At 47.2% G+C, this 18001-nt stretch overlaps 1 protein-coding gene across 8 annotated transcripts in view; it reads left to right on the plus strand.

Annotated features, from left to right (window-relative positions):
* PLPP4 (phospholipid phosphatase 4) overlaps positions 1-18001 on the plus strand; it is a 158383-nt gene that overhangs the window by 85571 nt on the left and 54811 nt on the right. For 6 of the 8 annotated variants that reach the window (XM_027596266.2, XM_027596264.2, XM_027596265.2 and 3 more), the window contains 3 exons: positions 6543-6633; positions 11318-11381; positions 13074-13198. The exons of the other annotated variants lie outside the window; for them this stretch is intronic. In XM_027596266.2, the coding sequence (XP_027452067.1) occupies positions 6543-6633; positions 11318-11381; positions 13074-13198 (280 nt within the window). The remainder of the gene's footprint in view (positions 1-6542; positions 6634-11317; positions 11382-13073; positions 13199-18001) is intronic. 8 annotated transcript variants of the gene reach the window in all.

Genomic DNA, 18001 nt, shown 5'->3' on the forward strand with positions numbered 1-18001 from the left:
GCCATAGGAGCTTCAGGTGATGGGAAGTCAAATCAGGCCTGGTGGGGGGTGGATATCCTTAGGGGTCCTATAGACTCCTTGGGGAGATGGTACTCTAAAGAGAAACAGCATCTAGGAAGGGCTAGAGGCTCGGGTAAACTTGTAGGGAGATTCATCATCACCATCATCATCACCATCACCGTCACCATCACCCCTATCATCGCCACCACATTCATCACTATCACCACCATCGTCATTATCATCACCATCATCATTATCATCACCATCACCACCAACATCATCACCATCATCATCATCCTCACCATCATCATCACCATCACCACCATCATCATTATCATCACCATCATCACCATCATCACCACCACCATCATCATCCTCACCATCACCACCATCATCATCACCACCATCATCCTCACCATCGCCGCCATCATCACCACCACCATCATCACCATCACCACTCTCATCATCATCATCATCATCATGGCAGTAACAACAACCAACATCTCTTGAATACAGGAATTGTGCTCGCCACTTCACAGTGGCATCTCAGATAATCCTTCTCACCATCTGTTGAGGTCAGCACTTTTGTAATCCCATAATTTCAATGGAGAAAATGAAACTGCAGTGAGATTTAGCAACTTGTCCGAGGTTATACAACCACCAGATCCTGCACCTGGATCTGAATGCCAGCTGCCAAGAGGGTGGACCCTCACAGACCCATCTGACTGTGATGTCTCGGTGGGGACTCAGGGGATATGGAGAGGGGGTGAGTAGCGGATCACACACGGAAGAGCTGGTGTGTCAACGCACAGACATAGGAGAGCAGGGGCCATGTGGGCCCGGTGAACAGGAGTGTGTTGAGAGTATCTGTGTCTGAAGGGGGCAGAGGAAGGCAGGGATAGAAGCTGACTGCGGACAGCTCTAGGTTAGTTAGTTGTTACTTAACTCAACCAACAGTTACAAAGAACCTGCCTGAACCAAGCACGGTGCTGGGTGATGGAGTGCACAGCTGAACAAGGTACGGTTTCCTGTCTCATGGGGGACACAGATATGAACATGAACTGGATGGTCACAGACAAGCTCTTGAACAGGTGAACTCAGGTAATGAGTTGAAGGAATGATCGGTATTCCCCAATTGCTCTGCTTGGCTTAAAAAAAACAGATCTACCCAAGACCCGTCCTTTGTCCTGGCCACAACAAGTCCAGAAGAGTTACTTCTGTAGAATATTACTGATATTGTGTTGATTCAATAGTAAGTTTTCCTATTTTAGTAGAGGATGCTTCTAAGGAAGACAGAAAGTCAATTTTGTGGGGAGGAGGGAAGGAAAAGAGACAAAGCTGGCCTCGTGATAGACAGTTTAATTTTTAGACTTTTTGGTAAAGTCTTAGACAGCTCTTTTCTCTGCAATGGGCTGTCATTGTTTACCCACAGCAGGGCCTTTTCAGCTGTCTGCACTGCTCATCCCGAGTTGTCTCTATAAGCACTTTTCAGCATACCTTTCTGTCAAATGCCAGAAATGAAGGCACTTTGCGCCCATTGTTTGTCTGATATGAATGAACTCCAGTGACAAGTTCTTCCCTAGCTAACATCCTAACATCAGGGCGCTCTGGCTTGGACCCCTTTGCTTGTTAAAAGTTCCTGGTATACTTATGCCCCTCCCACTTCAGACACCCTAGTCCGACTTTGTCGTTTTCCAGAACCATCCTGGCAGCACTCTGCCTTGCATCAGCACCCTGGGTGACCACCTTCCGGGTGCAGCAGCGGCTGGGGACTGACAGCACTTCCCGTGTTGATTTCATTGGCCAGTGCACAAGGCAGGTCCTTGGTGGAGATGTCAGTCATGTAGGGAATGGCAGGGAGCCCAGGCAAATGAGGCTTTTCCCTGTCCCTGACCTCCTCCCTGACTGCTCAGACCTAAGGGCATAGTGGGCTGGAACTTAAAACACTTTATTTCCAATGTCTGGTCTCAGGATCCTGGTTCTTCTCTACTGGGTGGGTCATTTGTTCAATTTTTCCTGGGAAATAATGACATTGTAGCCAACAGCCAGCATTCACTGGATGCTAACTCTATTGGACTCTCTGGGTGGGCAGGTTCCAGAGCGGACTGGCTGAGATCAACTTTCTAGCAATGTGGCTTGGCAGAATCACCTCTCCTCTCACTGCCTCAGTCTCCTTATCTATAAAAAGGGGCTTTGATAACATTTCCCTCTCCCTCCTACGGTGCTGAGAGCATCAAATGAGGTGATAGACTTACAGTGCTTTGCTTAGTGTTTGGAGCATAAGAGACATTCAGTAGCTGCTGGTGAATTCGAATCTTAGCAACGATATTTGTTATGGATGTTATTATACCCCATCTTATGGATGATGAAACTGAGACTCAAAGGGGAAGAGATGGAGTGACTTGCTCATGGTCACAGAGCTGATAAGTGTCAGAACTGGAGCTTAAACCCGGTTTTCCTTAATCTGAGTCTGTTCCCTGCATTTCCCTTCTGCAGAGCACGGAGCATAGCATTGTGCAAAACCAGCCATGTACCAGATCCTGCCTGATGATTTATATATTATCTTGATATTTGGATTGTGTGGAATACAATTAATCAGTAGCTTACAAAATGTTCTTTAATGCAAGAATGACCTCAGCCTCAGTTTCTCCATCTGGAAAATGAGGCATTTGGGCTTAGGTGATCCCTGTGATTCAAGACTCCAGCCCAGGCAGCATGGCAGCCCAGGTTGTGGTGGGGGGGTGTCCTGGGCCCACCAGGTGCATGCCTTTGGGAATTCACTTATCGCTCTGAGTTCTAGTTTTGTGAGTTATGCAAGGAGGATAATGTTTCCCCCAACAGAGTAGTTAGAAGATTGGACAAATGTGAGGAACGCCCTTCACACATAGTAGGTGCTTAATCCATGACAGCTGCCACTGACATTTCTGTGACTTATTCATGCTCCTGGGTATGAGCCCCCTTACTTCCTCCTTCATCTCCAGAGGAAAGGCCTTTACCATGTTTTATTAATGCTTCTTACTTCTAAGGTGAGAACTGCTCTAACACCATGATTAAAAGCATAGAGCTTGATTTAAACAGTCTGGGTACAAATCTTCACTTTACCACTTACTAGCTGGGTGACTTTCAGCAGGTTGTTTAACCTCTCTGTGCCTTAGTTTCTCATCCATAGAGTAAGGGTGTCTAAGTGTGTTAATTTACCTCAAGTGCCTAGAACAGACCATGGCCCTTGGTAAGTTTTCAGAACATGTTAACCCTGCTTATCTAATTTGTGTATGCATACTGAGCAGCCCTGTTCTCATAACTAGTGGGTGAAGCTCAAACCTGAAGAGAGTTCAGTCTGTCCCCTGCATCCCACAACAGTGATGGGCTGGGACTCATTGTTCTGGTCTCAGGTCCCATTTAATAAGCACTAATGGGCTTGTTCCCAGGATTTTCAAAAAAATTTTTAAGCCATGGAAAAATGAACCTGAGGGAAAACAGTCCCGGGGAAATTTTCCTGCCCCTTTTTGTCCTCCAGATCCACATCTGTTTGGAAGTAGAAGTAATCACTCCCCCCGTCCCCCGACCTCTCGTGTCTCTGTGTCCATCTTGACCCCCGTGGCCTCGGGAGGCAGAAGAGCTGCCTCTAAAGGCTTGCGTGGGAATTGTGGGAGGGGTGTACACCAGGCGTGATTCAGTCTGGTTTGCCAGGTGAAAGGGGGATTCATTTCTCTTTTACTCAGTTCCGAGGTGCTTTTGCCCAGAAGGAAGTTGTTTTCCTAATGTGTTGGCTTCTGAGGCTAATGTCTTAACTCCCATCTTCTTAGTTGGAAAATATTTGTAAAAAGGGGAGCACGTGATCAATGTAAATATGTCTCTCTGCTCATTTGAAGACTGTGCTGTCCAAGGATATGGCAGATATGTTTTCAGGAAGAAGAAAGGGGATTGGAGCCCAAATGTCGCTAGGATGCGGGGAGGAGAGAAAGATGGCCACACAGTCATGTGCAGACATTTCTGTGGCCTTCTGAGTGGGTGCTTCATCTGATGCATTCCCTCATGTAAAGCTCATGAACTGGGGAGCCCTGGCCCTCCTGGGTGCCTGGCATTGGCCCAGGAAGCAGTTTGTCAGTGGTTCTAGAAAAGAGACCAACGTGCATCTACCTAGGAAAAACCTAGAATGGGTGAAATGCAGTGCATGCTGGTTGGGCTGTCAGAGTGAGGATCTGTTAGAAGCAGGGGAGCTGGGGCAGGGAGCAGTGCTCAGGGAGACCCCCTTGGCTATCAAGCTGTGAGCCTGGAGCCTCTGGGTAGCCCTAGTGCTTTCTCCAGCCCCTCCTCATGGGCCTGGAGATGTCAGTGTCCCCTGGTATCTCTGTCTCCTCTTGGTTGGTACACTCCTGCTCAGGATCTCCTGTAGGCAGTCTCTGAGGTAGGGAAAATCATATCTTTTCTGGGGTTTTATTCAATCCAACCTTAGAGTACGTCATCTGGGATTGTCTTGTAATGTTTTCTTCAGTTTTGCATTGTTCTCAGCTTTGACTGTCAGTGGGGTTATTGTGGTGCTGTTCACTGCTCAGTGAGCTGATTTCTCCTGTTGGGGAGTGTGTGGCCTGCTCTGCATGCCTGAAATGAGAGGAAACGAGGAGCTGGGGGCTTTTATGACCTTAACCATAACTTTGGATGTCAACAAGCAAGGGCTTCAGTCATTACTCTTTCAACACTGAATGTGGGAGTCAAAACTCTGACCGAGTGTTTCTCAGTCACCAGCATCAGTATCATTTGAGACACTTGTTTAGAAAATGTAGATTCTAAGACACGTCCTGTGAGTATACTTGAGGGACTCAGCGTTGTAACAAGCCCGACTGTTATTCAAGGGTGAGAGCCACCCAGGCACTCATGGGAACTTCCACAGATTTGCTGTAACTATTTACTCCACAAGTGAGTCTTGCCTTTTGCAGTCGCCTCTGGGGAAATCCTCTGCTCCAGTTCTGAATCTCCTCTCATACAGCTGCCCTTAGACTTGTTGTATTCTTGCGAATGCCCTCCATGGTGATAGGACTTGCTCATTTGGTGTTTATTTATTTTTTTAAAGATTTTATTTATTTGAGAGAGAGAGAGCACAAGCAGAGGGAGAAGCAGGCTCCCCGCTGAGCAGGGAGCCCGATGTGGGGCTTGATCCCAGGACTCGGGGACCATGACCTGAGTCGAAGGCAGCCGCTTCACCGACTGAGCCACCCAGGCGTCCCTCATTTGGTGTTTAAACAGCTGATTGATTCAGGGCCACAGCTGATAAGGAGGCTCACCAAGCTGGTGACTACCATTGTGGTGGGAAAGAGACTGGCCAGTAAGGAGAGGGCTTTTCTCATGTCTCCTGAACTGCCTCTAAGGACAATTCCCAAAGAGGAGACCCCAAGATGTGCTCAGCTCTGGCAGCCTGGTTGTAGCAAGAATGTAGAACATCTCCAGTCATTTTGAAAGACTGTGTTCATTTTGGTGGTTTCTGTTTTTATAACAGAAAAGTGTCTTCCAGCGATGCCTTAGCCCGATTAGAAAGCCCCTTTCCACAAAATGGCGTTGTGTTAGAGCACACGTGGAGGTTTCCTAAAGTGTGAGCAATAGTTACCATACCCCACCCTTCCCACCACTGTCTATTAGGCCAGTTGTGTGTCTGCAAGATATTTAGTCCCTTCCGATATTGTAATCCTGAGATGTTATAATCATAAGGAAGTAACTGAAATACTTTTTTCTTGGTTGCTGGAATGTCAAAAACAACTTACTAATTGTAGAATGCTGAATAAATGCTAGATATGGCAGGCAGAAAACCTGGTCTCTAAAGCCTGGCCTTGCTACTCACCAGCTTTATGTCATTGGGCAGATCATTTAGTCCCCAAGCCTGGCAAAGATAGTCACCGAGTCATCAGGAGGATTTAAGAGACGCCAGGACCTGCTGCTACCCAAACATAGGTCCTGCCTCATAGAGGGTTCTATAATGAGCGTTGCTTGCATCTGAATCCCACCAGCTTGATTCGTTAAACACTTACTGCACTTTTGTGTGCTTTGGGCCAGGGAAGGGGAGGGGAGGGAGGGAAAGAAGAGAGGTGGCAAGCAAAAGGATTAAACTCTGCTTTGCAGAGGAAATGAAATTCAGCAAAAGAACACCAAAGAGAATGGATCGATTGACTCTAAGCAAGTCCAACGTGCTCCCCGTTGCCAGAGAGCTGGGGATGGGAGGCCAAGTGTTCTTTTACCCTTCTGCAGGGGAGGATGTGAGGGGGTTGCTGGCAAAGCTGAGTCATCACGATTATAGGTTATTCTTTTCTGTTTAAAAAGCCTCCAGCAATTACAAATCAATTATAACCCACACTGAGACCTCCAATTGCTTTTTTAAGTCTTCAGAGTCTCTAAGTATAGATATAAATCCTCTTTCTTTCTTTGAGGTCAGGAGTTCAGTAAGATCGTTCAACTAGTGAGTCTAAATGAAACTAACTTGAACTAATTATCAGTCAGTTCTCTGATAGCAAACTGCTGTCCTCATAAGGGATTATTTGTTATTTTTTTTCCAGGCAATTTCTTTCCTCACACCCCTGGCTGTTATTTGTGTGGTGAAAATTATCCGGCGAACAGACAAGACTGAAATTAAGGAAGCCTTCTTAGGTAGAGTATTCACAGTTCCTGCTCTAGGGGATGGGGCTGGACTTAATTAGATCAGTAGATTTTAAAAACCTCTGTTGCACCCAACTGATTTTTCTCTTGGTCAAATTAAGCTTGGGAGAAACAAGGAAAGGTAAACTTTCAACCCTACGAAGAGCCAACACGCAGATGGTGAGCATCTCACCTTCAGCCAGCAGCCTTGTCGCTGTCCTTTGTGCTGAATATGAATGTCCAAATACACGTCTGAGCTCTGTGCTGCTCAGGTACAGCTTCAGGGTAGCTCTTAGCCATGAGGCAAAGAGAATCCGAAACTGTCAACCATTGACTGTCCAATCCCACATCTGTGGCTAGTAAGCCAATATTACGGGCAATTCAGAAATCCGCCATAGGCTTCTTGACTAATCACCATTGGCTAGAGGCACAGAGATCAAAAGCAGATGTAAAATATAATAGAAAATGGAAATAAACTCCATAGCTCACTCTGGCGGAGGGGGCGGGGGGGGGGAGGATTTTGGCGGTTAAGCAACCGTTACTGTATAAAGAATGCCACAATCTTTGCCGTTGATTATAGCACCATTGTTATAAATTCTCCCCAAGCTAAGCCATTAGCTGCGTGTGACATGAGTTTGACATTTTTAAGACTAAATCCATTTTTATGATCTTCATATTAGTTAAAAAACTGAGTAAATGACAGTATTAAGAGAAAGCAAAGCTAATTGGCTTGCTTCATAACCAAAATAAACTACCCAATAGTCAGGTTTTCAGCTTTTTGATCATTAGGAGAACTGAATTATGTTTATTTTTTGACACCTCAATAAAAACCATCCAAACCCTCACACAAACCACTTTTGATATTTTGTATGGACTTACCATTCATTCAGTTAGATTATCATATCTGGAAAGATGAGATTTCCCACCTTCAAGGGTATGTTTGTAAATTATTGGGCTTGGAGGAAATGAAATGTAGCAAAATATGGTCTTCTCTTCTCTTGGTGCAGGAGTGAGGGTAAGGTCAACATCTGGGGTATGCAGAGCAGCGAAGGGGGCTTTGCGCTCTGAAGCAGGACGGGGAACATCTCTTATATAACCAGGCTTTGGTTGGTCTCTAATTAAACAGAACAGAATCTCTCTCCAATTAGCTCATATAAATTAGGGGTTTAGTTACAGGGCTGTATCAGCAATCTCACAAATATCCAAGAATAGGGGGAGAAAGGACAGAGGAGCATCATGGGGGCTGGAATTGGGAACCGGGCCATCGGGGGTGGAGATACACTCCTCTCCGTAATGTGCCTTCCCTCTTCCCCTCACACATCCTGCCTAATCCTCCAGTGTGGCCGTTATTTCTGCTGCCTCATACCTTTGGTTTCTATAAGGCTTGGGCTTGCAGTGGTAGGCGCTCCTGTCCCACACCTGTAGGGCCATCAGCTCCAGTGCCCACCTCCAAGTTGCTCAGCATCTTGTGGACCAGACTTCCCAGGCAGACCCTCTGGCTCGACTCATTTTCACACCTGGACACAAAAGTCATGAGTCTCTGGTCAGCCTGTAGGTGCCCAGCCTTGGGTCAGGTACGTACCCAGGCTACTTATCTGTGGTTTGGGGATTTGGCGATCACATGGTCTCAGTCCCCTTAGCTGAAGTGGCAGAAAGGTCCAGTTTTCCAAGGAGAGCATAGGTGCCCTCCCCATGTAGCTTGAGCAGCCAGGTCAGTGTTGGGCTAAATATCCCTGTGGTCCCTGAAACGTCCTCCTGGCAGCCCTCTCAGCTGACCTGGAAATCCCTTTGCCTCTCTTTTTATTCTAGTTGCTCCCCTGGCACAGAGTCCCTAGATGATATGAGTGTGGGTAAGAGCTGTCTCTCATGGTTATGGTTATAATTTACTGCCAGCTTTTGGAGTTGTGTGTTGTTGTGGCAGTAAGTTACTTCTCTAGACCTTTTCATTTTCTGCTAAATCTCCCTTGGAGTGACATTTCAAAATTGCACACCATACCCTGCCTTCTATATGTTAACAGAGAAGGTGGAGTTATTGGATGTTCTGTTTGCCTAAATAGATGAGAGCCTGCCCGGGGAAGCCTCCTGTTGCACACAGCTTTTTTGTTTTTGTTTATTTTTTAAATCACTTCTTTTAGGAAGCCTTGGAAGTAGGGGGTGGGGGACTGATCTTTAAAAACCAAGGACAGAAAACCAGGTGTAGCATTTCCAATGTTATCTGGAGTTCAGGACTTTCTCAGAGGGGTTTAGTGTTCAGGTCCCTTCTTTAGCAGACCTGAAACCCCAAGACCTCCTCTTATCTGCATGTGCACAGTGGCCACCTTCGCACATCTGCTGTGGAACAAGACAGGTGAGGTTTGCCCCTATGCAGCATCTAGCTTTTAGGGGTTTCGGCTGCAGAACAGCCAGTTGGTCTAATAGAGTCCCTTGTTGTGGAACTACTGCAGCGCCGAATTCTCAACAACAACCAAAGTAACAACAAAAGCCCTCTACCCCTCTGGGATGCAGATGAGCAGTAGTGTTCTCAGTAGAGGCCACTTGTGGGCTAACTCACAGGACACATTACTTTGAATTTCTTTGTTGGATACAGTCTGGTTTGTCATTTTGTCCATTCTCTGAAAGCCGCAGTGCTCTGGGATGTTGTAAACACAGCTCTTACGAAACAGACCCGCTGGGTTATTGTTAATCAACAAGCATTCCTGATTGGGGCCATTCATTTCCTGCTCAGCCAGCCTTTCATGCCTCTGATCTGGGCGCAGCCTACCCTCTGGTGTTGGTGAGAGGCTCCCACAGTGGTCCCTAGGGGCTATACTATTCAGAGGAAAATAATCAGTTCGGTTTACTTTCACCCTAAATATCGTCACTCCAGAGCCCCACTGTTTTCTGTCTCCTTCAGGCTTTTGGATCAGAGAGTGAAGTTGCCAGCTATTGGCAGTTACATCGCATCCACACGTTTTCTAGCGCAGCTACTTGAAACTTTTCAAAGACCTGCTCTTGGCTACAATAAAGCCAAGCCGGTGCTGAGGCTGGGGTCGTGTCTGGTGTTCTGGATTGATGTAGCGGTCTGTGAAGTTCCCCAAGGGCATTTGGAGATCTGCTGGTGATGCTTGTTCGCAGAGACTGCCTCTGTGCTAAGGCCATGCTAGGACCAGGATCAGAAGGAGGCTGGCCCAGCTGGGAAAACACAGTTGTGTTCCCAGGAAAAGACCGCAGTACCCCAGTCCCGAAGGCTGATCTCACAGCCTGTTAATTGTCTTGGCTCTGGGGAGAATACAGCAGTGAAGATAGCCCAGGGCATTTTCTCCTCTTCTCTACAAAGGAGACCTCTCAGTGGTGCTCTGAGCTGGCAAGAGAGAAGGGAAGCCAGCATTTTAGAAGGAAGGGTCTGTGCGTGCAGAATGGAATCAGAAGAATCCTAAGATCTCTCTGAATTCCTACACAATTTATCCATCCAGTTGGCTGCTTGGTGTGTTAATGCTCCGACTCCTGCTCCGCTCTGTCCACCCCCGGGGCCCATCCGTCCTCTTGCCTCACTCAGATATGGCCCTCTGTGGCCCATCTCCAGCTTAGGTGATTAGTTTCCCTTTGACAAAGGTATTCATTTGAACTGGTCCTTCCCATTCTGTCTGCTTCCCATGACTTGTTAAAAGCAGATCGGTTTTGTATCAGTCTCTGGCCAGTGCCCTTGGTGACTGTGTTGGCCATTGTGGTCTACTTTCTGCTCAGAGAACACATTTGTCTCCCTTGATGACCATGCATTGCTCTAGGCAGCTCCTTCCCGGAAATGTCCCTCCACCGCTATTTTCTTACATAAATCTCAGCTACTATTGAACAGTTAATGGTTGCCAAAGGGAAAGGGTAGCTCACGTGCTTTGTCGGTCAACAAAACGTTGGAGCGGGCATCAATAGGTTTTTATTGCTTATGCAAGGCATTTGACCTTCCATCACATTGACTCGGCTTTTGTGCAGTCTTGATAAACATAGGAGAGACCTGTGAGGTACCCTTTGAATGATCTGTACTTTATCCACTAAAGTCCTTCCAAGCTGCTTAGAGAAAGTCCCCATGCTGTATATTTGTAAATAATGTATTCCAGAAGTTCCTACTGCCTCAGGTGGCAAAAAGCACACCCCCAGGCAAACCTTCTCAAAACCCAGGGAGGTGTTGGGACTGCTTACCTTCTCAGAAAGTGATTTGTTTGATAACAAATGGAGTTTGTCAGCAGGTGATGGGTCAACACAGAGATAATCACCCAGTGGGAATGTCCTACTCTGAAGAAGGATTCCAAGAGCTGCTCAGATTAGAATTATGTTTGAGAACGTTGCCAGAAACAAATAAAAAAGTTATGTTTCTTGCTACCGGTAAAAGAGTCTCTATATGCTATGGTATTAAATCTGTTCATATCAGGCCAAAACATAATGGATGGGTTCCTTTCCAATATTAAAAATTTTAGTCAAGGAGGAGAGAAAAATTTCATGTCATAGGAGCTTGGGATGTTATGAGCCACTCTGCAAAGTCTTGCCTTAATTATATTTTACTCTAGCCACTCAGACTTCCCTCTGTCTTTTAAACTATTGACTCATATGTCTATGGTCATAATCGAATAGTATGATGATGTAACAGTGACGAGGATGATGATAATGATGACTGTGGTTTGGGAGCCCGCTGGTTATTTTTCTGTCTGTTGGTTTTGTTTTGTAGCGGTGTCCTTGGCTCTTGCTCTGAATGGCGTCTGCACAAACACTATTAAGTTAATAGTGGGAAGGTAAGTTCCAGAAAGAAACAAATGGTGACTTAGACTCTCACGGTCATCTGTGGATTGGCATTTGAGCTTTGGCTTATGGCATATTTCTGTTGCCCCCCTGGGACACAGTTTCTGTTCTCCATTTATCTTGCCTTCTCCCTCAACTGCTCCAGAAGTGAGCTAGTTTCCATATAGAGATGAACAGTCAAAAGACCTGGATTTGAGGCCTGACTTTGGCTGTTGGCCTTGGACAGGTTAGCTCCCCTCTCAGAAGCTCGGCATTTACTGATTATCTACCTGGTGGAGCGTGCTGGCCAGGCACCCAGGGGGCAGAAGGTGGATACAAATTGGGCAGCACATGATGTGGCGCGGTGGTGTTCTCTCAGCTTTCTGCGTTAAGAGTTGCTGTGGGGCCCCGATAAAATGCTGGTTCCCAGGCCTTGTCTGCTCTGAGGTTCTGGTTCAGTAGGTGAATAACCACACTTGGAGAAACACGAGCCAAGTAGAGGGGAGAGAGTACACCAGAAGTGTACTCTGGTATCAATTGTATTCTGGTATCAATCAGTATCAATTATTGATACTGATTATTAATTTCTTACAGATATTGCCAGATTATTATTGGGCCTAGATCCCAGAGCTGGAAAGACCAGGGTGTCAGTGTGACCCAGTATGTGCAGAAAAGGGGCCCTGTGTTTATAGCACTAGCAAAGCCTTGCCCATGGCTGGCCTTCAGTAAATATTAGTTGAATTAATGGGAAGGGATTGTCCATCACCCCTCTGTGTGAGAATCCTCACCAGAGGGAGGCAGAAAAACACGGGGTGAAGTGTGTCGGTGCAGGAATCCAGTCACTGGGGTTTAGGCTTGCCTTTGCCACTTATTGGTGGGATGTGACCTTGGGCAGGAGTGTAATCTTTCTAAACCTTCATTTTTGCACCTGTCAAATGAAGGAAATCCTGGGGTTGGCATAAGAATCATATGATCCGATGCACATGCAGCGCTTGGCACTATGTGAGGTACCCAGTAAGGGCTCCATAAGTGCCAGCGTGGCCCGCAGCCTGGGGCCAGCTTCCCCCCATGTCCCGTGAGGTCTGTCTCCCCAGACCCAGGCCAGGGAGGCCAGCCTGGATGGCCGTGCGCTCTGCGTCATGGAGCTGAGCTGTTGGGTCCTCTCTCTCAGTGAGGTTAGGTGAGACCTGCTGTTCGAGGAGGGACGATTGACCATCCAAATTCAAGATGTAGGGACATGCGGAGCCTGGAGTCTGGGGTTCTGGAAGCAGCCTCTGAGTGGGAGCTGTCGATGGAGGCAGGAACTACTTCTACTCTCCCTGCGCTGTGCTTAGGTGCCTCCTGTCAGTCCTCCCATCCAGCCCTCACGACCTCCCCTTTGGGTGGGTATTCATGTCCCCTCTTACAGATGTGGAAGCTGAGGCTGGGGGAGGCTGTGTCACCTTCCCAAGGTTAGAAAATTAATAAATGGCAGAGTGGGAGTTCCAACTCAGAGCTTTCTGACCCCAAAACCCGAGCTTTCCCCAAGACCACCATGTCTGGAGTGGTCCCCAGGACCTGGGGACCCCAGGTCCCCAGTGGTACCCAGCACCGGTATTGATGGCAGGAGAAGGAGCTCGGGGCAGCAGGGAACGGTGGGGGTCAGCTGGGGATTCCTCTGTGATGGCAGCATTTTATATTGAAAATGTCCATGGTGTCTTTTGTAGACCTCGCCCCGATTTCTTTTACCGCTGCTTTCCAGATGGAGTGATGAACTCAGAAATGCACTGCACGGGGGACCCAGATCTGGTGTCTGAGGGCCGCAAAAGCTTCCCCAGCATCCATTCCTCCTGTAAGTTCGGTGGCTGGGACTCTCTTTAATTCCCGGTCATGTTTCCTTACCACTTTTGTTGGGAGTTCCAGTGGAGAGGAAGGTACTGGGACATGAATGTTGAGCACAGTTCACTCTTCTTCCCTGTAGGCTTAGAAACAAGAATTCGGCAGTAAGTAAGAAACCTGCAGACGAGGCTCTGGAGTTTACAAGACATTGTACATGTTGCTTCTCTGAGCTCAGCGGAGCGTGACGTGTGACACTTTACCCTTTGGCAGTATGATTCAGGCGCTTAACAGTGCAAGGGAATTTACCATGTTCCCTGGGACCTTGCTTTTCAGCTCTGTGTTCTCGCCAGTTCATTCCTTCAGTGATGGTATCGTGTGTGTGTACCAGTACAGAGCATATATATGCACGTACATACACACACACACACACACACACACACACACACACACACACACACACACACGCACATGCCTCAGTATATAGTCTGGTTATAGATATGCAGGCTGGGACCAACCTCAAAGCCAAGACTAAATAATATGAATCAGGTGCAGGGTGGTGTAGTGGAGAGAACACAGGTCTTTGTAGTGACACACCCTGGCTCTGCCAGGTCTTAGCTCTGTGACTTACCTGCTCTTGCCTCAGCACCTGCTCTGTACAGTGGGAACGATGCTGCCTCCATTCCTGGTTGGAGGTGAGGGTTAAAATAAGTGATGATGGTCGCTGACATTTGGAACAACTGCCATGACAGCATGTGTAGGGCATTATCTCATTTAATCCACTCAATGTATATGTGAAGTACTTAATATGGTGCTTTAAATCCACAGTACTTGTCCATATTATTGTCTGTAACCAGAGCTGAGGTTCCAGAGTATTCCGGTTCATTCTGTCAATGTTTACTGAATGACCGAGGTGCCAGGCACAGTGCTAGGTGTTGGGAACACAGAGGTAACTAAGACACAGCTTGTGTCCTGGGGACTCTCGAGGCAGTGGGACACTGTATATTTAGGTTGGTGACACTGGGATCATTGGAAAACTGTAACCACAGGCGGCCATTTGGGAGAGGCCGTTCTTGTGACCCAAAGTCCTTGATTTCTCACAGGTGTGACATTATCAGCCGTTGGCAGGCCTGTTACTTTGATCTTTTCTGTTTTTTCTAAGTATGTAAGACATTCCCTGATAGCGGCTGGATCAAGGTCTCTGGATGCCTTTTCCTGCAGTGTTTGTTGAATATTTTGCTCAGAGCCCTTAGAGACTGGAGCCCTCGCAATAAGATATTGGGGTGCCAGGTGCTCTATGTGAATTACTGTTAATCTGTACGATGGCCTCGCCAGGTCAGGTTGTCCCCATTTTACACGTAAGGACAGTGAAGCTCAGACAGACTCCGTAACTTGTTCAAGGACACTTAGTTGACCTTCATACCAGCCTCTAACTCGATAGCGTCTCAGGGCTTACCGTGATGAAATACAATGAAGTAGCCCATGTTCATTTAAATAAATAACTCATATTCTTGTCTGGTTTGTTGGAGACTATAGGGGGTTGAATAATGTTCCCCCAAAAGATATGTCCGAGTCCTAGCCCACGGAACCTGTGAACGTGACCTTATTTGGAGAATCGTCTTTGCAGATGTAATTGAATTAAGGATCTCAAGATGAGATTATCTCGGATTTACAGATGTCCCCGTTAGAGAAAGACATAGGAATATTTGAGATGCAGAGAACAGGTGAGAAAACCACGTGAAGAAGGGGTGGAGATCGGAGTGGTGCAGCCACAAGCCAAGGAACCTGGGGCCACCACATGCTGGAAGGGGCAAGGAAGGATCCTCTCCTGGAGCCTTCAAAGGGCGCATGACCCTGCCCACACGTTGATTTCAGTCTTCTGGGTTCCTGAATGCGAGGGACTACATTGCCGTTGTTCTCACCAGGCTGGTGGTCATTTGTTACAGCTGCCCTGGGAAAAGGATATAGAGGCTTAGACCGAACACTTACCAGCGAGCGGAAAGCCTTTGGCTTTAGAGGCTTGAGGGAGTTGAGGGAAAATGCTTACTTGAGTGTGCTTTGTCAGAATGCCCACTGAGGTTCACATGGCAAGGGGCCAGGCACTGCAGGAAGGTGGAGGGCCCAGGGTTCTCCGAGGCCACTCGAGGCAGGATATGCATTTGGAATCACCTCCCCTCTGGGTGTGTTTGTGCTCTCTGAAGTCTCATTTTAAGGAGGAGTCGCAGGTGCCTGCTGGAGGAATGCCTGCTCTCCTGAGCTCCGTTTCATGGTCTGGCATTCCTGTGCTGACACTGTTGAGAGGTCCCCGAAATAGCATGTACCGGGGGTTGGCTCCCATCTGCTCTCCAGCTCTGTCCTTGTAGGGTCCCTCAAGTTCTCTCTTGTTTAGGGCATGTTCTGTCCTCCCAAAGACTCAGTGCCAAGCTTGAAGGGGCTTCCAAAGCTCAAAGCAGAAAGAAGTGAAACCCTGCCCCCTGGCTTTTGGGTGGTTGACTGAGGCCTGCCAGCACAATTTCATATCCAGTGTTGCATTTGACATTGGACAGGAAATAGCTGTCGTGTGAGTAACTCAGCCCAGAAGACTGCCGGTCCTAGAGAGTAGAGGCCAAGACCCACAGAAGTGTTTCTTTGAGAAGCACACCTTCCCTGTCAGATGCATTTTCTGACAGGGCTGCCCACCAGCTGCCCTGTCAAGTGCATGGCTGATGTCCCATCTGTGCCAGACCAGCTTTTTGACAGAGGCTATGACTATCTTTTGCTTAAGACACTGCTTAAAATATGGGGCGCCTGGGTGGCTCAGCCAGTTAAGCAGCTGCCTTTGGCTCAGGTCATGATCCCAGGGTCCTGGGATCAAGTCCTGCATCAGGCTCCCTGCTTGGCGGGAAGCCTGCTTCTCCCTCTGCCTGTCACTTCCCCTGCTTGTGCTCTCTCTCGCTCTGACAAATAAATAAATAAAATACTTAAAAAAGAAAAAAAAAAAGACACTGCTTAAAAAGTTACAGATTTTTGGGGCGCCTGGGTGGCTCAGTCGGTTAAGCGACTGCCTTCGGCTCAGGTCATGATCCTGGAGTCCCGGGATCGAGTCCCGCATCGGGCTCCCTGCTCAGCAGGGAGTCTGCTTCTCCCTCTGCCCCTCCCCCCTCTCATGTGCTCGCTCGCTCTCTCTCTCATTCTCTCTCTCAAATAAATAAAATCTTTAAAAAAAAAAAAAAGTTACAGATTTTTACTACTTGGCAGACACGGGACCCTACCCAGCCTCTAGGCTTTGATGATAGCATTTTTATCTGTTCTCTTTCTTTGTTGTGACAGGTCAGTGACTGCCTTACAAGGAGCTGCCACAGCCACTTAGAAAAACCATCAGTGCTGTTCTTTGGATTCCTTATTGTGGCTAACAGGAAGTGGTTGGCATGACTCTTGGAGGAGGTGCTGGACCTCGGAGGGATGAGCTTAGTGGACCCCCAGTGTGATACACACGCTCCTTCTCCCTTTGTAGGCTGCACGGGAGGGAGTGCACACAGGCATTCTGGGCCACGGGATCTCCTAAGACGAATTCCTCATGCTAGATAATCACAGCTTTGCTTCAGCTCTGTTTATAGATAATCGGTGACTGGAAGGTAGTTGACGTCCACATACCATACCATCCTGCAGAACAGTTGATTTTCTTTGAACCTAAGAAAAAACATTGGTTCCTTTTGGAGACAAAAGGTCTTGTGCTTAGTTGACCATAAGCCGTCAAACAGCACTCTGCTGAAGTGCTCACGTGGCATCCAGCCCTCAAAAGGCATGTCCCACAGTAGCCATCTTGTGGGACTGGCTCCGTAAGGCAGCCCAAGCCTCTCCTGTGGGAAAAAACAGAGTCACACTTTCAAAGAGCAAGTGGTTTCCTCTTGGAAATTTGGGATTTATTTTTTTTTATTTTAAATATTTATTTATCCATTTATTTTAGAGAGAGAGAGAGCGCACATGCATGCATGCTAGTGGGGGGAAGTGCAGATGGAAAGGGAGAGAATCCACAAGCAGACTCCCTGCTGAGTATGGAGCACAAGGCTGGGCTCAATCCCATGACGCTGAGATCATGATCTGAGCTGAAACCAAGAGTCGGCAGCCTAACCCACTGAGCCTGGTGCCCCCAGAAACTTGGGATTTAAAGCAGAGAAAGGCAATAGAGCTTTAAAGCAGGGATATTCCAAAAAGGGAATTGTTTCTCATTGCAGTCTTGGCTTTTGATTGGATATTGTTTCACATTCCAGAAAGAGGATAGCTTTCAGAGAGAAAAACAGAAAAAAACAAATTATTAATGCCAAGTCAAGCTATTAAGAAACTTCTTTCTTGTGAAAATGGCGAGGATGCATAAAGTGATATTGTTGTTCATGGATCAGCAAACAACCCATGGGCCAAATCCGGTGCCTGCTTGTTTTTGTAAATAAAGTTTCGTTGGAACAGTGAGATGCCCATTTGTTTATGTATTGTCTGTGGAGGCTTTCACATTCTAATGGCAGAATTGTGTAGTGCAAGGGAGACATGGTCCACAAAACTGGAAACATGTTGCTTATGCTCAAACAAATAGTATTGAAAAGCATTACCATGGTGGTTGGGGCTGGGGGCGGGATAAATATGCAGAGCACAGAAGATTTTTAGGGCAGTGAAACTACTCTGTATGATACCAGAATGGTGGATACATGTCATTATATATTTGTCAAAAGCCATAGAATACACAGCGGTAAGAGTACACTATGGGCTTTGGGAGATGATGATGTGTCAGTGTAGGTTCATCAGTCGCAACAGATGATGGGGGTTGTTGATAATGAGGGAGGCTGTG

Source organism: Zalophus californianus, chromosome 15 (genome assembly GCF_009762305.2).
Source record: "Zalophus californianus isolate mZalCal1 chromosome 15, mZalCal1.pri.v2, whole genome shotgun sequence".
Classification (NCBI taxonomy): domain Eukaryota; kingdom Metazoa; phylum Chordata; class Mammalia; order Carnivora; family Otariidae; genus Zalophus; species Zalophus californianus.